Source organism: Aythya fuligula, chromosome 1 (assembly GCF_009819795.1).
Source record: "Aythya fuligula isolate bAytFul2 chromosome 1, bAytFul2.pri, whole genome shotgun sequence".
In the NCBI taxonomy this organism is placed as follows: Eukaryota; Metazoa; Chordata; class Aves; order Anseriformes; family Anatidae; genus Aythya; species Aythya fuligula.
The window spans coordinates 181,106,728-181,126,473 of NC_045559.1; the positions used below are offsets into that span (position 1 = coordinate 181,106,728).

At 37.8% G+C, this 19,746-nt stretch overlaps 1 protein-coding gene across 1 annotated transcript in view; it reads left to right on the top strand.

The window, feature by feature from the left end:
• TRPC4 (transient receptor potential cation channel subfamily C member 4) overlaps positions 1-19,746 on the top strand; it is a 161,929-nt gene that overhangs the window by 42,921 nt on the left and 99,262 nt on the right. The window contains 1 exon segment of the mRNA XM_032208288.1: positions 18,959-19,363. Coding sequence (XP_032064179.1) covers positions 18,986-19,363 — 378 coding nt within the window. The 5' untranslated portion in view covers positions 18,959-18,985.

A 19,746-nucleotide genomic window follows, 5' to 3' on the forward strand; every position in this document is an offset into this window, starting at 1 on the left:
GGGACTTAGCTCAAATGTTGGTGTCTACATTTAGACAGTTAACGTAGGTGTCTTAACCCTGAGCTGAATCCCACCCACAGTTTTACCCTCCAAAAAGAAGTAGTCTAAAGAGATGAGATTGCCTGAAGCAAAACGACAAGAACTTGCCAGTAAATGATTGTCATATATATGCAGCACTTTGACATAGCTCTCATTCAAACAGTTGGTTGCTTCTTGTAAATAAATATGAGTATACTTTTAGGGTCCCTGGCAGTAGGTGTGATTCTCAGTTCTGTGTAATTTACTGTATTAAGATGGATACATTCTGTTTCTTCTTCCACTGCCCATTGTGTGTGTGTGTTACAATTCATGTATGGCCCAGTCCTGCCAGTTGGTAAGCCACTGCTAAAAATGGTGAATATTTTCCACTCTTACTGATCTCCACAATTTGCAGAATCAAGCTACCCTCATTCAGTCAAACAGAAAAATTGTGTCTCAGAAGAGGAGAGTTTTATTGCCAGCTGTTTTTTCTGCCTTGGGGTTGACCTTATGTTTTTATAAAATTAAGTTGATTAAGTTCTCCCTGACATGCCACTATGCAATAAGGAATGGAACTACTCTGCACAGAAGTTTAAATTATACTACCTTTGAATTAGTCCCACTTGTCTCACTAACTAAGCAGCTCTGAGTGTAATTATTCTAGAAACAGTTTGACCTCTGAAAAACAAAGTTGATGATTTTTGCCATGAATGGTTACTGTGAGTGACATTAAAACCTCTTCCAAAATTTACTTCCTCAACCAGAGTTGAATAAGCACTCAAGAAGAGCATGTACCAATGACAATTTTGTTTCCCCCCTTGTTCCAAGTAATGAGTATAGAGGACTGAGGAATGTGTACTCCATGAACATGCTATCCTAGGCATCTGATAGCCTAGCATTTTTTCCTTCTGTAAAAATATGACTTTGAATTTTTCAGTTCTTAACCTTTCCCAAAGGGATTTTTCTTTACATCCACAAGCCTTCACTTTAAATGGGGTGATTTAAAGATAATCGACCTCTTTTCCCCTCAGGGTCCTCGTAAAACAGTATTAACAGTTTTTATGGTAGATGACAGGTTAACAGTTCCTTATCATTTCTCAAGGGCTATTGCACATCTGGAACTGTAGCTCTCAATGGAAAGAATGTCATTACATAATTTTAGATTTCCTCAAATAGAAACCACCAGCGTTGGCTAAAGCATCGGTACACTAACCCATTACAGAACTGTTCAGCACTCCTTTTAGTTGGCTGTGGCTTGCCCAGTGGCCATGTGTGCCATGTGAGTGTGGTGGTTTTACTCAGGTGGGCAGCTGAGCTCCACCACAACTGCTCTCTCACTCCCCTTCGTCAAAAAAGGAGAAAATAAGATTAAAAAGGGCTCAACGGTTGATAAAAGGACAATTGCTCAACAATTATCATCACAAACAAGACTGACTCAGTGTAGGGAGAATGGAGAAAATTATTGCCTATTACTAGCAAGCTAGAGAAACAAAGAAAACAAACTAAAGACATCTTCCCCCCAACCACTTTCTTCTACCTCCTGCCCCAAGGCAGCACAGGGGAAAAGGGAGTGGGGGACGCTTAGTCTCTGCCACTCCTTCATGGTCACTCTCTGCCCCTGCTCCATGTGGGGTCCCTCCCACAGGATGCCGTCCTTCCCAAACTGATCCTGCAGGGGCTGCCCACAGGCAGCAGCTCTTCAAGAACTTCACCCACATGGCTCCATACCATGGGGTCCATCCCCTAGAAGCAAACTGCTCCAGCACAGGTTCCCCACAGGTGGGCGGCAGCTCCCCCCAGAGCAAACTGCTCCTGCATGGGCTCCTCTCCATGGGCTGCAGCTGTGGCCCAGGGCCTGCTCCTGCTGGGGCTCTCCATGGGCTGCAGCCTCCTCCAGGCCACATCCACCTTCTCCACCGGGGGCTCCTTCATGGGCTGCAGCATGGAGATCTGCTCCATGTAGGACCCATGGGCTGCAGGGGGACAGCCTGTTCCACCAGGGGCCTCTCCACAGGCCTCAAGGGGTCTTCTGCTCCATGCCTGGAGCACCTCCTGCCCTCCTGCTGCACTGACCTTGGGGACTGTAGGGCTGGATCTCACTACTCACTCTCTCAGCTGCTGTTGCATAGCATTTTTTTTTTCCCTTTCTTAAATCCGCTCTCAGAGAGGTGCAAACAACCTCGTTTATTGGCTCAGCTCTGGGCAGCAGCAGGTAATTTTGGAGCCGACTGAAATTGGCCCTTATCTAACATTGGGCAGCTTCTGGATTCTTCTCACAGAAGCCTCCCCTGCAGCCCCTTGCTACCAAAACCTTGTCACGTAAATCCACTACAGTGGGGAAGCACAGACCAGCAAGGACTGGTGGAGATCCCTGCCGAGGACACCAGGAGACAGTTTGGTGATATGGAAGTGATGGCTGGAGTGTATGTTTCTGAGATAAAATGCACTAGCTGTGCTTTCAGGGAAAATGCTATTGCCAACCCAGAATAATGTGTTCTTCATTTAGTTAATGCACCCCATGAGCATGGAAATCATAACAGTCATCATTAATTTTTCAGCATTTTCTTTGCTGTTTCATTTGTGCTCTGCTGTTCTCCCTAAACATGTGTCCTGAATACTTGTTTTTGTTTCATCAGTTCCTTATATGTCCCCTCCTACCAACTTCATGGACAATTTTCTTTGTGGCTTTGCTTCTCTCTTTTACTTTAGCAACTTTTCATGGCAACTCAAATTCATCTTGGCCTAGGTTTTTGTCTTCTGTGCTGCACTGGAACCTGAAGCCAACTTATTCAATGTGGATAAACTTGTATTCCAAAATCTATGTGTAAACACTGAGATGTGTTCTGATTTTATAAAATACAATTTTCTGCAAGTCTGCATCGACTTGGATGGAACCTGATGAATTTATGTTTTTTGTTTGCTTGTTTGATTGATTGATTTTGGTTTTTAAATCATGGTAAAATGTGCTCAAATGAATGTTTAAACCTGTGTTTTGGAACAGTGTGCATATAATTCATAACATTGGCCTACTCTTATATTAACATAGCAATCTAATAAGTGAGAAGAAATGCTGTAGATTGTGTCTAAACATATATTGCCTTTACAAACTCACTGTTTTTTATAGCTACATCAATGGTTTTCTTTTATATTAGTAATATTACTTTGTTCCTTGCTCACAGGAATAAGTTTGTTTCAGAAGTTCAGTACTAAAATAACATTATTTCATTTTTTTTCTTATTTCCTGAAGACAGAGATAAAGTTGAATTCCTTCCTAAATGGAAAATGACAGTGCAGGTAACCTATCTATTGCTGCTAAAGATAACTTTAATCCCTCATTTAAAATGAATCCCAGAGTGACTCAGAAATTCAGTCAGCATCAAAGATATTATTGTTTTCTACAAATGCATCATGAAGTTGGGGAGTTAGAAAAGTTTCTTTAAAAGCCGGTGCTTGAAGAAGAAAAAGTGGCTATGAGCAAATTTAGACTTGAAATTAAGTTTTTAAGCAAATGTGTTGTGCAATGATATTCTAGAAGAAGATATTCTAGTATAAGAAACTAACTACTTTCAAGATTTCTTAGAAGTATACAGCAGCGTTACAAATAGCCTTTTTGTTTTTACTAACAGTTTTTCATTTGGTTTATGTGAATTATGATCAGCTTCAGTTACCAGACTCTCATCTTTAGAAGAAAAAGTTATTTGTAAATGGAAACTTTGTCACTAGTAACTGAATTTGAAATAATTCCTACATTCAGTATGTTTACTGTGCAATGTTAGCATGCTGGGGACAATAAAAAATACAGGATTCACCTGCACAGTGATGTTTAATTGTTTGTATTTTCACCTTTATGTACCTTAGGGTCAATTTCAAGGAAACTAATTTCAAGGAAAAGTGGGTATTACTTCCTGTATATTGTACATATATATCCTTTTAACATAGGTGATCTTCTTTGTTCTTTCAAGGTATTTTAGGAGATTTCCAGTGCTCCCCAATGGTTTGGAATGTTGGTTTAGCATGGTATCTGAAAGAGGATGTATGACACAAGTTATGGTGTAGGCCATCACTGCTGCGATATGCATACATATTTAGAAGGTAATTAGAATAGGAAGTAGGTTTTCTGTAAAGTGAATTTTTTTCCAAACTCTGATAATCTCAGACCTTAGACTTAGTTAGGTCATTGCTTTACCCAATTTAAAATAGTGAAAGACATTATCCCACATAAGAGGAGATGTCCCTAATCAAGGCAGGGGCATATCTTCCATCATCTTCCTTTAGTTTTGACAAAATGCCAGGTCATATTTACAATTTCTTTTCAAAATGAATATTTTGAACATATTTGCTTAAGAAACATCTTACCATGAAGATGTTCAAGCCTATGATGTTCAAACCTACCCATCAACAGAAAAAAATGTGGATTTAACTGAATTGCTTGCAGCTGGCCTCTCATTCTCTTTCTCCATTAACTTTAGAAGGATTCCAAGATAAATACATTCCAAATAAGCAACTCTAGACATGTATCTAAGTTTAGGTAAGTTGAATCTAGGTGCAGCACTACTTAACATGTTTATCTACAGTACTGACCCCTTATATTCCACTAGTATGAGATGGCTTCATTTTATTGACTTGAAAAACAGTAAACACTATAAACTTCTCTTCTTGATGACTGATGTCTGGTTTTGGTCACTGACAAACCTGATATACTGGAAGAAAAAAAGATTTTAAAACTCAAAGAACAAAATACTTTCTCATATTTATGTTTTACCTATCTTGCTCGATAAAGAAAAATGATGACAGGTATATTTAGAACAAAGTTTTCAAGAAGAAAGTTCATGCAGTTCACAGGGAACATTTGACATTCATAACTACATGAGGTCACAGAGTCAAAGACTTACTGAGTACTAACAGAGCCAGAGAAGTATGTGATGCATGTAAGTAGAGAAAACTGACTAAAAGTCAAGCACTGGGGAGGAAAATGATTACTGCAAGGGTGAAAGAAAAAAATAAATAAGTAGCAAAACTTATATATATGTTTTACCACAGAATTAAATACATTCATCAAGAGGCTTCTTTTCCTTTTCCCTTGAGACCAGTTATTTCACTACTGCAGGAAGCAAAGTACAAAAGTTTAGTCTAATTTATCTAGCAGAACAAAATACAAAATTAATACACAGACTTATAGAAGAATATTTTTTTTTTTCTTTTCCCATAAAGCATAAAGTGGAAGCTCATTGACAGAAAACATCTGAAGAAGAAAAGAACATGAGTTATCAGCAGATTTAAGATTAAGATCTAGAACTGTATTAAGCAAAATATCTAAGCATGAGATATGGAAATATTAAAATAATTGTCCAAGAGGGCATGGAAGTGTGTCTTGAAGCAAAATGCATCCTTCAGGTAACACAGAGAAAGATTATGTGGCAAAGCAATAGTACAAATGTGAAAAGAGACAGAAAATTCAATTTGATTGCCCGCTTGTAAACATTTATTGCCATTTGAATGACTACGGGTACCAGGGTGTTTGGTGTCTGACACCAAGAGCTGATGGGAACCCGTGTCCACCCAGGGAAGTGGCTGTGTCATGGATCAGACACCCTGGGATATTTTAGATGGTATCGAAGCATGAGCAGCTGGCCAGAGGTATAAAGGACCTAGATTTGTGCAGCCTGGCAAAATGAAGTCTAAGAGAAGAGAGAGCTTTCTCTGCAAGTATGGGAGGATAAACCTGACAGCAGTCCTTAACAGCTGAACCTTATTTAGGATTGAGGAAATTGTCTCATCAGAGAGATGAGTCTGCCACTGCTAACAGGAACAGAAAAGAAGGTGGGTCAAACTGGGCAATCCCAGCTACTTCTAACAGGATGTCTGATCTGCTCTAGCAAAGATTGTCTAAAAGTGACAGTGCTGCCTGTGATAAAGAGGCTGGGTTTGGTGACCCAGACTCTTCTAGTTCTGGCTTCTCGGGACCAGAAAGCTGTGCTGATTAGACCTGTCTGATGACAGATTTCAGCTGAGATATTTGAGCTAATCCTTACGTCTGTGACTTGACCACAACTTCTGAGCTTCTTGAAAGAAAATATTTCATAGAATCATTAGAATCATTAGGGTTGGAAAAGACTTCCAAGATACCTGGTCCAACCATCACCCTCCCACCAATGTCACCGACTAAACCATGACCCTAAGCACCACATCGTTCCTTTCCCTGAACACTCCCAGGGAAGGTGACTCCACCACTTCCCTGAGCAACCTGTTCCAATGCCTGACTCAAAGAGCTCCTGGTAACCAACTTTAAGTTTGCTAAGGTTTTCATAGAACTCCTTGTTCTATTCAGCTTTTATTAGATTGTCTTGCCAAGCAAGAATTCCCATACTGAGAATAATGCTTGCAGCTCCGAGTTTGGCTAGTTTGTGTTTAGATGAACTTGTCCCCTTCTGGCTCTAGGTGCAGGAAACATACCACAAATGCTTCAAAATGAAGCTGTGTACTCCCTAATTCCAGAGATAGATCTGAATTATTGCTTTTTTAGCTAGATGAGTGGAATCATGGCCTAAATGAGTACAGAATTAATCCACTGTTAATTGGAAATCATGGCAAGACGTATTTTCCACATTGAAAGTTTCTACATCAATTATTTATTTCCTATCTCTATCCCTGTCAAATAGTTTTCCTATGAATACCATACTGGAATAATTATGTGTCTGCAAGAGGAGTCATTATTTAGGATAAAAAGCTTCACATAATATTTGAGAAAGCATCTGATAAGTGAGTGCCGGCTAGCTAGCTAGATTTGTTGTGAAGATTTTCCAGTGATCTGTTTTTAAAGGCTTTGTGTTGTAACATCGTGATGTACATTCTTACTATCTTCTGACCCAAGAAAGAAAATACAAACTTTCTGAAGGCTACTCAGAGTACTTTGACTGTTACCAAGCTAACATAATTACTGCTAGATAGGTTATCTATACAGCAGTATATTAAACATGCCTGTAAGAGTCAGGCAATCCACATGAAAACTTTCTGGTTTCAACACTTCCTGGGAATGAGAATTCTCTTATTGTTACTCTTTATATTTTTAACTCCTATTCTCATTTAGCAGGAGACTTTTAGTCCTCCATTTATGCAAATGCATAAATCACAATTTGGCCATGCAGACAATTTTCTGAAAAGAAATGTTCTTCTGGATTTAAGCAGCCTTATGTAATACCTCATCAAAGTATTCATTAAGGTATGTTCTGTGCTATACATTTAAAGGTTCTGAGTGACATGAAGCTGTCATTTTATGACTTCTGGTAAATAGAATTTGTCAGCTTTCTGGTTTTATATTCTATTCTTTGAAGCCCTTATTGCTACAAGGGCAAGAAGGGGTTAGTCATCATATATGATAGAAAGTATTAAGGAAAAAGATTATCATTATTTTTGTCAGGCTTTGGTCCAGACAGTAGTTTGGTTTTGGTGTTCATGTAGTTAACAACCCAAAGTACAGATTTGAGTCATTTCAACCATTTTGTTATTGTCATTGTTGGGGCTTATTGCCAATGGGCAACCAACATTTTTAGTGTTGTATAACTATTTTTTTTTTGTTATCCAATAAGATTGTAGAACATACTATCAAGTCTAATTGGTGTGCTGTGATCTCAGTTTGATTTTGATTTATCTTTATAATTCTTTTTGCTTGAGCTAGTGTGGTATTATTAGTAGCTGGGCTTAGGTGAAAAGCTTTCCTGATTTTATTTTTTAATAAAGTCTTTTAGTTAAATATACTAAAATGCACTGACTCATGTGTCTCTGAACAAGAAGTGTAAGGGCAAAACCATTAAGGGTCTGAATGGAAGCAGGCCAGTAAATTCCAAAGACTGACCAGCTTCCCCTAATTAGTCTTCATTTCTTACCAGCTTTTGTTTTGTTTTAGTTCAGTCTCTTTCAGAGCTCCCTGCAAAATACACATACCACTCTGAGGGCAGCAGCCAGTAAAGAAATGTTTATGTGAGCACATATATTTGTACACAGATCTCTTCACAGCTGGCTTGCTATCAGTCCTAAATACTAGAAAGTTTCTTAACTTTCTCGGGGTGGCTTAGCTTGTACATCTGAAAATGGACCCCCATTGGAGTGTTTTTATTAGCAAGTCTTTATTAAATGTATTTGGGCAGTCTGCCCACAACCTCCCTTTTCTGGTCAGACTGCATGCTGCTTGGAGCTTCTTCATATGAAGCATGGAAAGACATGTGGATCTGCATGTAAACACATTCTGAAGCACAGAAATGTCACTCCCACTTGTAGCATAACTCTTACAAGCAATGAAAAGAAAAGGGTCCTGCCCTATATTTCCCAAGCTGTTCTGCCTCCCCTTCCCTTCCCTCCCCAAGCCAACATTTACATCTACACCCTTGCTGCCCAACCATGGTGTGAATTCTCAGCAGAAATTGCATACTTGCTGCTTCTGCCATGCTTGGGAAGAGTTTAGAGAAACCCTCCACCCACCCTGTAAGCATAGGACAACCCCCTCCCCAAATCTCCTGAGAAATGTTGATGTACTGTAAGAATACTGCAGGATCACACCCACAGAGCATAAGGTCAGTGCTACTGTTGGGAATGCTGGAAGAAGACCTTCTGTGTAGCCAGATGACACTGGAGTACTTTATCTTGAAAATTATTTTGGAGAGCTCCTTGAGTTTGCCCAGGAGAATAATCCCAGCCAAGCAGACAGGGAGGTCAGCTCAACTGGATGGTGCAGCAATTCATTAAGATCATTATCTGTGTTACTGCCGTTTCTGTCCTTCCCCCCTCAAACTGTCTGCCTACTCCATGTAGCCTGGGCTTACATCATTCATGCTCCATCATTTCAAAGAATAGGTATGTGTCAGTCCATGGAAAGAATTCTTTCTCTCCTTTGTTCTGCTAGTATGCTTCAATATTCTCCTCTGAGCAAGAGCAAATAGTTCAGGCTTCAGGCTCATTCCCTCACTTTCCTGAGGGTATTTGCATACCGCTACTCATCATCAAGATCTAACCATGGGTGCCATTGGGTTTTTTAAAGGAATGCCTCTTTCTAGTCTGCATAAAACTGGAAAGATGAACTAATATATTATGTACTAGAGAGTTGCTATCATCTAATAATATTTTGTGTGTTTGTTTGTTTGTTTAATTCGAAAAGCTGTATTTTCTCTGATAAGTTAAATGAAATTATGCTCGGTTTTAGCTGTATTTGAAGAATTGAGTTGAATACCTCTTTTTAACACTAATGCAGATTCACAATAGCAAGCGCCTGGCCCCAAATCATCCTACCCTGATATGATCCTTTGGTCTGTATATGGCATTTCTAATATCTCTCAGTAAGTATTTTTTTCCATAAGCCCCTGAATCTGATCTTTTGGTATTTCTCATTCTGATAAGAATCCTAATCTTAAATGTCACTGTTACATGAAGAACCTGTCATTTCCCACTGAGATCTGATGTGATGTCAGCCCTAGGAGATGAAAGTTCTCTCCTATTTGTGTAGACTAAGTGAACATACAGAGCATACTTAATCTGTAGAGGAAGCACTATACTTTAAAACCAAGATATTGCTATGAAATTGCATTCTGTCTCAAAATTGACACAAAATCATCTAAGCAAGTAATCCATGTCACTATGTTAAAGGTTTACCACATTCAATGTCAGTATTGCATTCTCTTGGGAATCAGTCTTTAAAGCTGCTAATGTAAGAAACTGGTAGAATTTCATCAGTTGTATATCCATTCTGTCTCAAGCTCTGGAATTTAAGAACAACTTCTTAGCTGATGTCCTGCTTTGCTGATTGTGAAGCCAGAATATACATAAGCAGAAAGCATGACAGCCTGCCTCCCGTCATCCACTGACAGCTGTGTACTACGTCATGTTCTTTGCTTTACTGCAACTTGGGTTTCAGTGTACTTTAAGCCAGAGAACAAACAAGAGATTTAGCTCTATTCAACATGAATCAACAGCCTTGTAAGGAATGTATACCACATTATGCTATTCAGTTTATCTCCTAATTACATGGCTATATGTTAAAGTCCAGATTGCTACTTCTGTTCTTGTTAGTTTTCAAGTCTGAAGCTGACTGTAGAGCTAACTAACAATGACAAATGACTTTCAGGAGAGGACTCTGTATATTATATTCTCAGCTATAACAATTGTATAATAAACAGTGCTGGAAGACATATATGGACAGTGGAACTCCATTATCAGTCCCAAGAATGGTCTTGGCTCCAGCAAATTACATTGTCCCGTGCAATTTTCAGACACAGTTTGAAAGTTAGCATGGACCACAAATTATTCCCACTAAACAGTTTTTATTCAGCCGTCTTATTTTGGGACTGAGAGAGTTTAACAGTATGGGCACAGCTTATCCAGTTGACCTCAGTGTTAGAGATATGCTTAGTTTACCTGTCTAAACATGTGTCTATACACAAGTATTTGGACAGATTCTGGGTTCATAAAAGGCATTTCTTTTGTTTTTGTTCAAAAAACAGTCTGTCCTGGTGACTGAAAGTAAAGGAACTTCAAGTTTCTTTTGGACTGAGGCTTATAAGAGCTGTAGTCTTGTTTTGAAAAATTCACTTTGAATATCATTTTTACTGTGTATCAGATAGGTTTCTGTGTCAGATTAAAGCTGGCCTGTCACATATCTACTTTAGAAAGAAAATTTCATGCTCTCATGAATATATCAAATGTCAGAATCTCTCCTTTGTCATGAAAAGTGCATATAAAATAGTTTCAGGAAGTCACACATAAATCCATGAGTTATTCACTTGTCATAACTGTGCTGGTTTCCTGAGAAAGGTATCTCCACGGTTACTTCTGAAGTTTCACTTTTTTTTTTTTTTTTTTTTTTTTTTCACCCAGTCTGAAAAACAAACCGATAAGCAAAGTGTGGTGTTTTAGTGTGGGCAGCTAACCACAACCACTCTCTCACTCCCCCTCCTTAGATGAGGAGGGGAAGAAGTAAAGCAAAGAACAACTCACGGGTTGAAATAAGGATAATTTAATTAAAGGGAAATAATAATAATAATAATTAAAGAAAGATTATTATGAACTAAACAATTGAACTAAAGGGGAAAAAAAAAGGGGAAAGGGGAAAAGGGAGGGAAAAAAAAAAAAAGGAGGAAAACAAACAAAACAAATGAAGGCTATGTGGAAGTGCAGAGGAAAGAAATTACTCACTACTTCCCACAAATGAGCAATGCTTCACCACGTCCTTGAAGCAGGGCCTCAACGCACGTAGCCGGTGTTCGGGAGGAGGACCGATGTTTTCACGAGAGCCCACCCCTCCCCTCTTCTTCCTGTTTCCACCTTTTATTGCTGAGTGCGACATCATATGGTATGCAATATCCCTTTGGTTGGTTTAGGTCAGCTGCCCTGGTGATGTTTCTCTTCTCACTTTTTGCCCACCTCCTAGGAGGGTTAGAGAGAGTCCCGATGCTGTGCCAGCACTGCTCAGCAGTAGACACAACACTGGTGTGATACCACTGCTGTTCCAGCTACAAGTGCAGAACACAGCACTGTATGGGCTGCTGCAGGGAAAGTTAACATTCCAGCCAGACCCAGTACACAAATTCAAAAGAGTACTTCTGATGACATCACAGTAGAAGCTATAAAGTGTCATAATGCTTTAGTAAGTCTAACTTAGAGATCAGTGCTGGAAGTAAAGAAGGTCAGTAACAGTGATAACTTGAGAAGTTGCACATGCAGGTACTGTGGAGCACACCTGTGTCAATCCAGCTTTCCATCTGAAGGAGATGTGTGACTGGGTGTCTCTTACTGTCTCTAAAAGGGTAATAATAATCAGGCACTGAGGCTAGCAGCAGGAGTGGTTTGTTATGGAAGCCCTTGATGCCTGCTAGTAGGTCACTTTGAAATCATGCTGTGTCCTCTAGTACACTGTGGGCTACAGTAGCGTTTTTGGGTAGGAACATTGGAATGCAAGTCAAGGTTACAGAATCATAGAATCATAAAATGGTTTGGGTTGGAAGAGAGCTTAAAGCCCACCCAGTTCCAACCCCCTGCCATGGTCAGGGACATCTCCCACCAGACCAGGTTGCCCAAAGCCCCATCCAACCTGGCCTTGAACACTTCCAGGGATGGGGCATCTACAGCTCCTCTGGGCAACTTATTCCAGGGCCTCACCACACTCTGAGTAAAGAAGGGTGGTGCAGGTTTTTCAGATTCCCCTAGGGAAAAAAAAAAAAAAGAGAGAGAGAAAAGAGAAAAAAGAAAACAGAAAAAAAAAAAAAAAAAAGTAGTGAGGATATGATTGTGCACTTAGGGAAAACTAAAGGTTGAATAAAATCCAAGGAGTTCAGATTGCAATAATTTAGCTTTAACTTTGATTGGGAAACTTCTGAGTAGCTTTGGTTTACAGTATGTTTACATATACATTCAAAATATAGCAGCAGAAGGTAATTTCTGGTGATTTCTTTTAAAATCAGTAAAATTAGTATCAGCTATAATCAGTAAAATTATTATAATCTTTTCTTAAAAGTATTAGACTTCAAGAGTAGAAAAAATTAAGTTTGCAAACAAGACAGAACATTTACAGAATATTTTATTTTTCCCTGGAACAACCAATATATGAAAAATTGTGTCAAATCATGTGAAATATTAGTTTGTAGCAGGTTTACATGAAACTGCTTCTGTAAATGAAAAAAACCTTTTCTCATAAGACTGACTTCACATCAATTTTCCATTAAGTATTATGGCTTTCTCCTTTTATAAATTTCTCCTACTCAGATACTGATGATGTTTTCCTGGTTTCTGCAAAAGGCAGGGAGCACTATACAGTGTGTGGTATGTTAACGTGTATGTGCGTAGACACACTTTGATGTATACAGCTGCTGTGAGACAATGATAGCTGAATATCTCAGTTAATATCTTGTCTTCCAATATTATAGTTATTTTGCTTATTTTCCTATAACACTGGCTTTCTGAAAGAGGGGGGGACAATGGAAAAGCCAGTAACTCAGTAATTACCAGGCCCTCCTGATAAGAGATTTAAATAAGTTCTTCTTTCTTTAAAAAAGAAAGGGACTGTTCTGAGCCCTAAGCTACTACTTATTCCAGGTCTGTAAATATTTTTTTTTACTTTTTTTATTTTTTTCCCTGCTGGAAATAGCATCAAACCATTGAAAAACAAATTCTGTTGCTGCGACTACTACACACTATATATAATTACCAGTGTATATGAAAAGTGTATATCTAAGCTTTCTGAATTTCAATATGCTCTCTGGCACTGGTTTGTTTCCTTACATCAATATCCAACTCAAATTAATTTCACTAATGCAAAGGTGTGTTAGAGTGCTTTTGTTTTTTGTTTGTTTTTGTTTTGTTTTGTTTTGTTTTAAGATAAAAGCACAAATGTAATTTAAAATTTTGCTTCCAAAATAAAGATTTTAAAACTATGTGGAAAAGGGTTTAAAAACTAATTTTCTTAGTCAACTGTTTAAAAATGAAATTAAGAATAACTGGGAGACTACAAACAAGTGAAAAAGGACTGATCAATACAATAAAATGGGTTTTATAGGTCACAAAGTGCAATACTGTAAGAGTGGTTATCATAAATCAAGCTGATGAGACACTTGAAAGGGAAATTATATTTAAATTATTTTTTAACCATGTTAACAAAGAAGGGTATGACTTTTTTGTTCTATTGTATCTGTCTAAAACAGGCCAGACAAATCACTCTTGGGAAGTGCTTTACTCTCAGCTTTAAACTCTGAGGGCAGGAATCAGTTGCCAAGGCAGAATATGGGTGTTTGGGGCCATCTGAAATGGCCAGGACTTCAACACAGGGCTGGCAGATGCGACATGAGACCTGCAGGAGACCTCTGCCCTTCTGTAGAAACAGCAGAATATGGCATGACATACTCTAGACAATGCCATTATGATAAATGTCAATATTTAAATAAATGAATTATGGTCCTAAAATTAATTGAGAATAATCTTCCATTGGAGGTTATGCACCATTCAAAAGTGTCTCATGCCACCGGAGAAGCCCTAAAGCATACTGCATGGCCTTGTGTCACTGGAAATTGCTTGACTCTAGGTGGTCTGTAGTTAATCCATTATATTTCATCAGTTATAATTACCTAGCCTATAGCTAAACATTTTACAAATGTTGAGCTGCATTTTTTGGTAGATTTAGTACTTTATTTTTGAAAAATTCATTGAGATTCTTAAAGTATATCATAAGTATAGATTAGAGTATGTAGTACGTGGTATTAGAGTATACATGTATATTACGTGGTTAGACCAATGGGATTAAAGTCATTGAATACTTTTTATAATAATGAATATAAAAGTAATCAATATCTGTGTTAATATTTGTTCTATCATTTTTACAAATAACATGAATAGCATAATTGAAAATACTGCTAAAGAAAAGAATAAAGATAAATTATTTGGCACTATTTGAAGCTGATTTGTTTTATCTAGTTGTGGGAAAGTTAGTTTCATTTTTTTAATGGTTTGTAATTCTATTTGGAGAAACATGCACTTTTAAAACAGATATATTTTCAGCTATGACATAATTACCTAGTAAAGATTATTTCAAAATAAATACCTTTTCATTAATGCTTTTTTAATGCAATGATATATATAGATATATATATTTTAAATCCCTAGCATGAATCTTAATCTTAAAATGTTCCACAGCTGGGTTTTCAGCTAGACATCAGAATTTCAAATTATTCTGTGCATGTTTTATAAATAAGGAGAATAGGTATTGAGGTATTTGCAAAACACAAAATGCAATATAATCTCTTCATCTGAAGGGTCTTAAAGAGTGAGCATCATACTTGCACAGTTATTAAGTTTTAGCTCTTTTACTGACAGTGCCATAACTCCCTTATCTGGATTAACAGATCATGGATTAATAGAGAAGATTACTGATCAAAATACTATTAATTTTTAAAGCAGTTGTAATTTTCAGTGCTATCAGTTGCGTTAGAGGTGTCATGGTGTCATCCAATTTCTTGCAAAGTTAGTTGTAAGAACTTGTTTTGAAAGGAAGGAAGGAAGGAAGGAAGGAAGGAAGGAAGGAAGGAAGGAAGGAAGGAAGGAAGGAAGGAAGGAAGGAAGGAAGGAAGGAAGGTCTGATGCTATTTCCAGCAGGGAAAAAAAAAAAAAGTCTATCTATCTATCTATCTATCTATCTATCTATCTATCTATCTATCTATATATTTACAGACCTGGAATAAGTAGTAGCTTAGGGCTCAGAACAGTCCCTTTCTTTTTTTTTTTTTCAGGGTAAGTCTCCTCTGAAGTAATTTTACTCTATTAAGTATCAGGTGTGTGGACTGCAGAAACTGTAGCTCCACTCTTGCTAAATTTTGGACCTTATGTTTCATATTTTCTTTTGTCCCCCTGTCACTGGTCTGGTGTACTGGACCTCTTGTTTCTTAAAAATCTTGATACTGCAGAGGAACTCAAGGCAAATAGAGACATTGGTCATCTCAGCTTGCTACTCCCAGCTCTTACAGCTTTCATGGTATGCCCTTGTAGATGTTATACATAACTTTGCAGGTGACAGCATAGTATATTTGTCGCACAAAACTATCTGTACATAAAACCAAAATAAATATTTTACTTCTCTAAACACCTGTGAGCTATTACCTTCATAGTATATATGATCTTCCAGCACTGTACTGCATCATCTGTAAATCTTTACTTTCTAATTGCATATAAGGATGATTACTTTCAGGAAGTGTTGGGTTTGAAAGAAAGACTAGCAGAAGAGAGTTATTTAGGAGAAGGACAATGTCTGTTAGAGGTGTCTCTTCTGTAAGAGAGAAACTAAGCTTAAATCTAATTTTTCCCATTTGATAATCATGAAGAAGTAAACACAAGAGATTCCAGCAAGTGTTTTCCTTAGGGCTTACCATGAAGCAATATAAGAGCTTCTTCAGTCTTTTAAAAACAAGCAAGCAAACAAACAAAATTATACTAATGCAATCATAATAGATCCCGTCTGTAAATTACAGTACTTCTACCATAAACATCTCTGTGATTCCCAATTTCAATGATCCAAATTAGTTTCAGGTTAAACTACCAATAAATGAGTAGGCATCTATGCATCTATTCTTTCCTGTTCTTTCAAGAGGCAGGAACTTACAGCAATGGTGTCCAAATTGCAGTCACTCGTTTTTCTCCAGGAGTCTTGAGGAACTCTGTAGATATTAAGAAACTGAACAATATTAGTTCAATCCTACATTCAGCAAAAATCAGGGAGTTATTCAGCTGACCAAGTGTCGGTGTCTATTTTAGCATAGTATCAATAGACTTCTAGGCTGCACTTAATTTATTGAGTAGGACAACATTTAATTATCCTCTCTCAAGCATCAGAGAGACTCTCATAAACCATAGCATTAACCAAAACTTCTCTGTGGAGCTGACAACTAGGAATGAGACCCCATGTGAGACCTAAGTCATCATGATGTGGCACCTGGAGCTAGGCAGGATGCCCTTCAGCATCCAGCACCTGTTTATGGGCAGTTTATAGGCAGTGGAATGGAGCCCTAAATCTCCATAGCTGTAATGAGAATGTAGCACCTTATCTTTTAAGTAGATATCCACACGTAAACATCTACATTTAGGTTTGTTAAATTGGAAGTGATAGTGATTTTGTACATCCTTTTTTTTCTTCTTGAACCTAAAAAGTAAGAGTGAAAGACAAACTATTAAATACAATGCATTAAAAATAAGAATATGCTATATCTGTTCCAGGGACATAAAAATGTACAATGGATATGTGCTCTACATACAGTGAGTTTACCAGAACATAATCAACTGTCTGTACAACTTCTAGTAGTCCATGGTGCAGACAGATATCACCTCAAGGCAGAATTCAGAAATATTTTGGATGCAAAGTAGTGCAATCACTTAGTTGCTGTACGTGGATTTGGAGGGAAATTCTTTCTAACGTATCTCCTTTGCTGCTACATACCTGCCTCAAGTGCTGTTGATCTGTTCCAGAAAATGAAGAAAACAACTTGGTAACAGCCTTTGCACGCACTTCTCATTGAACTGCATATGGAGACTGGAGCAGATGAATCACTGTTTCTCACAATGGCTACTGAAAATTTTTGATGAACTGAAACCTCACATAGTAAAAATAAACTCTGCATTTCCAAAATTAGATTCTGACAGAAATTTGTATGATTTTTAATGACAGAAGGAAATGGAGGAAGAGTCCTTGTGTTTACCAAACTTGCATTGTCAACTGAGAACAAGACAAGAATCTATAGTTTTAGTTGATTAACAAACTAGGTGGGCCTTTGTAAGCCTCCTGAAGTTCAACAAGGTCAAGTGCAAGGTCCTGCACCTGGGCTAGAGCAATCCCAAGGCCTTTCAGTACCTAACGGGGGCTTACATGAAAGCCAGGGAGGGACTCTTTGTCAGGGGGTGTACTGATAGGATAAGGAGGATTGTCTTTAAACTAAAAGAGGGCAGGTTTATATTAGACATTAGAAAGAAATTCTTCACTATGAGACTGGTGAGGCCCTGGAACAGGTTGCCCAGCAAAGCTGTGGGTGCCCCATCCTTGGAAGTGTTCAAGGCCGGATTGGATGGGGCTTTGTTCTAGTGGGAAGTGTCCCTGCCCATGGCAGGGAGGTTGGAACAAAACCATTCTATGGTTATATGAAACTGCTCAGCCATTACTGGAACAGCATTTTTGTGTGTGTGTGTCTGCTCTGTTCTTTTAAGTCAATCATTTTCTCTCTCTTTTTTTTTTTTTTTTTTTTTTTTTAAGGTAGTAGGTACAGTCAGGATAAATTGTTCCTGTTAGAAGGAACTATTTTTGCAAAGTTCTTGCACAAAATGTACAGACTAAAAGAGGCATTAAATGCTTTATCATCTGTAAGACGTTAGAGTTGCTTTATAGTTGTAGCATCTCAGTATTCATTCTAGTTTAGATTTTAATAGCTCAGAATCAAAGCCATGATCTTTATCTAACCAGTCTTTGTGACTTTATCTTATATGGCTTTTGTTTTTCCTTTCATGCTCTGAATTCTAATTAATATGTTAGCAAGTACTGGCTGGAAAAGTATTTTGTATGACTGTTTTTCTTTATAGCATATGAGACTGAATCAAAATCTTAGTAGGAAAGCACTCCATTGAACTGTGGAATCTGGGTCTAACTATCTCAGATAAGTCAGGAGAAACTAATTCAAGTTTAAAGGGTATTTCAGGAGCAGTCAGAAAAACTGAAGTCTAAACCTATTCCAACTCTAACTTATTTTTTCGACTTATTTTCCAAGCTAAAGATTCAGACAAAATGGTCTGTATTCAGTGGTCCACACACAACCACCAGTAACACCTGGGTTGCATGGGATATCAAAGACATGTGTATGCAAGTTCTAAATGTGAAAGACCCGTGTCATAATGGAGTGCTGGTGGGGTACCTAATATATCTCAAAGAGGACTAGGTACCTTTAGAAGGGCAGATGAAACAGCCTCTAAGTGACATAACTGTTACCACAATCAGGCTCAAAAAGTATAAATGCCCTGTAGTAGTGGGCAGCAGTAACTGTGTATGAGTGTACTCTCGAGCTGTGGCAAACGTGAGGTAGCAGAATTTACTACAAAAATAAAGGATGAAGTGGGACTACACATTTGGTGCAAAATGCATTATATCACCTCATACTACATGTTTAAGGGATATATATATGGGAATGGTGTGCTGACATGCTTTGGCTTGGTAAATTTGAGCAAGATGGTTATGTTTTTGTTTCGCACACTTTGTTGGTGATCTCACAATTATTTTTTTTTGGATACTTCTTAAAGTTATGTTTATTTTCAACATCAGTTTATTAGTTTATTATTTAGTTTAAATTATTTCTTATTTAAATACTTATATATTAAAAATATTAACTTGGTGTACTGTACCCCAAAATACATTATTGATTTATTCTTTCTTTTCATATTTCAGAGATAAAGTATTAGAATGGCATAAAATATGGCCCAGTTCTACTACAAAAGAAGTGTCAATGCTCCCTACAGAGATCGTATCCCTCTTCGTATTGTACGAGCAGAATCTGAACTGTCCCATTCAGAGAAAGCCTATCTGAATGCCGTGGAGAAAGGAGATTATGCCAGTGTGAAGAAAGCTTTGGAAGAAGCAGAAATTTATTTCAAGATCAATATTAATTGCATTGATCCTCTGGGAAGAACTGCACTCCTTATTGCAATTGAAAATGAGAACCTTGAGCTAATTGAACTGCTCTTAAGTTTTAATGTATATGTGGGAGATGCTCTTTTGCATGCCATACGAAAGGAAGTAGTTGGTGCTGTGGAGCTGCTGCTAAACCACAAGAAGCCCAGTGGGGAGAAACAGGTATGTACCAGGTTTGTTCTAGGTTTTTAGTCTGCTCTGATGAAAAGAGAAGAATTTGCAAAGGGAGTACACACACACAAAAAGTAAACTGTCATCCTTGCACACAAGTATTTCAAATGAGAAAATCAATGGTTTTGATACTGTGTTTATTCTAAGACATCTCTCTCGATCAGTCAAATCTGCACATGTCCACAGGTTTATTGGCTTAAGGTAGTTGTCACTTGAGACTTAGCTTCCAACTAGTACAGATAAAAACAATTGCATCCTTTTTACACCCTCAAAACACTCTTTTGGAACAGTGTAGTGAAAATAAATAAATAAATAAAGGCAAAATTCTTCAAGTCAAGAGTTTTGCAACCAGGATAAACTCACTCAGGAAAATC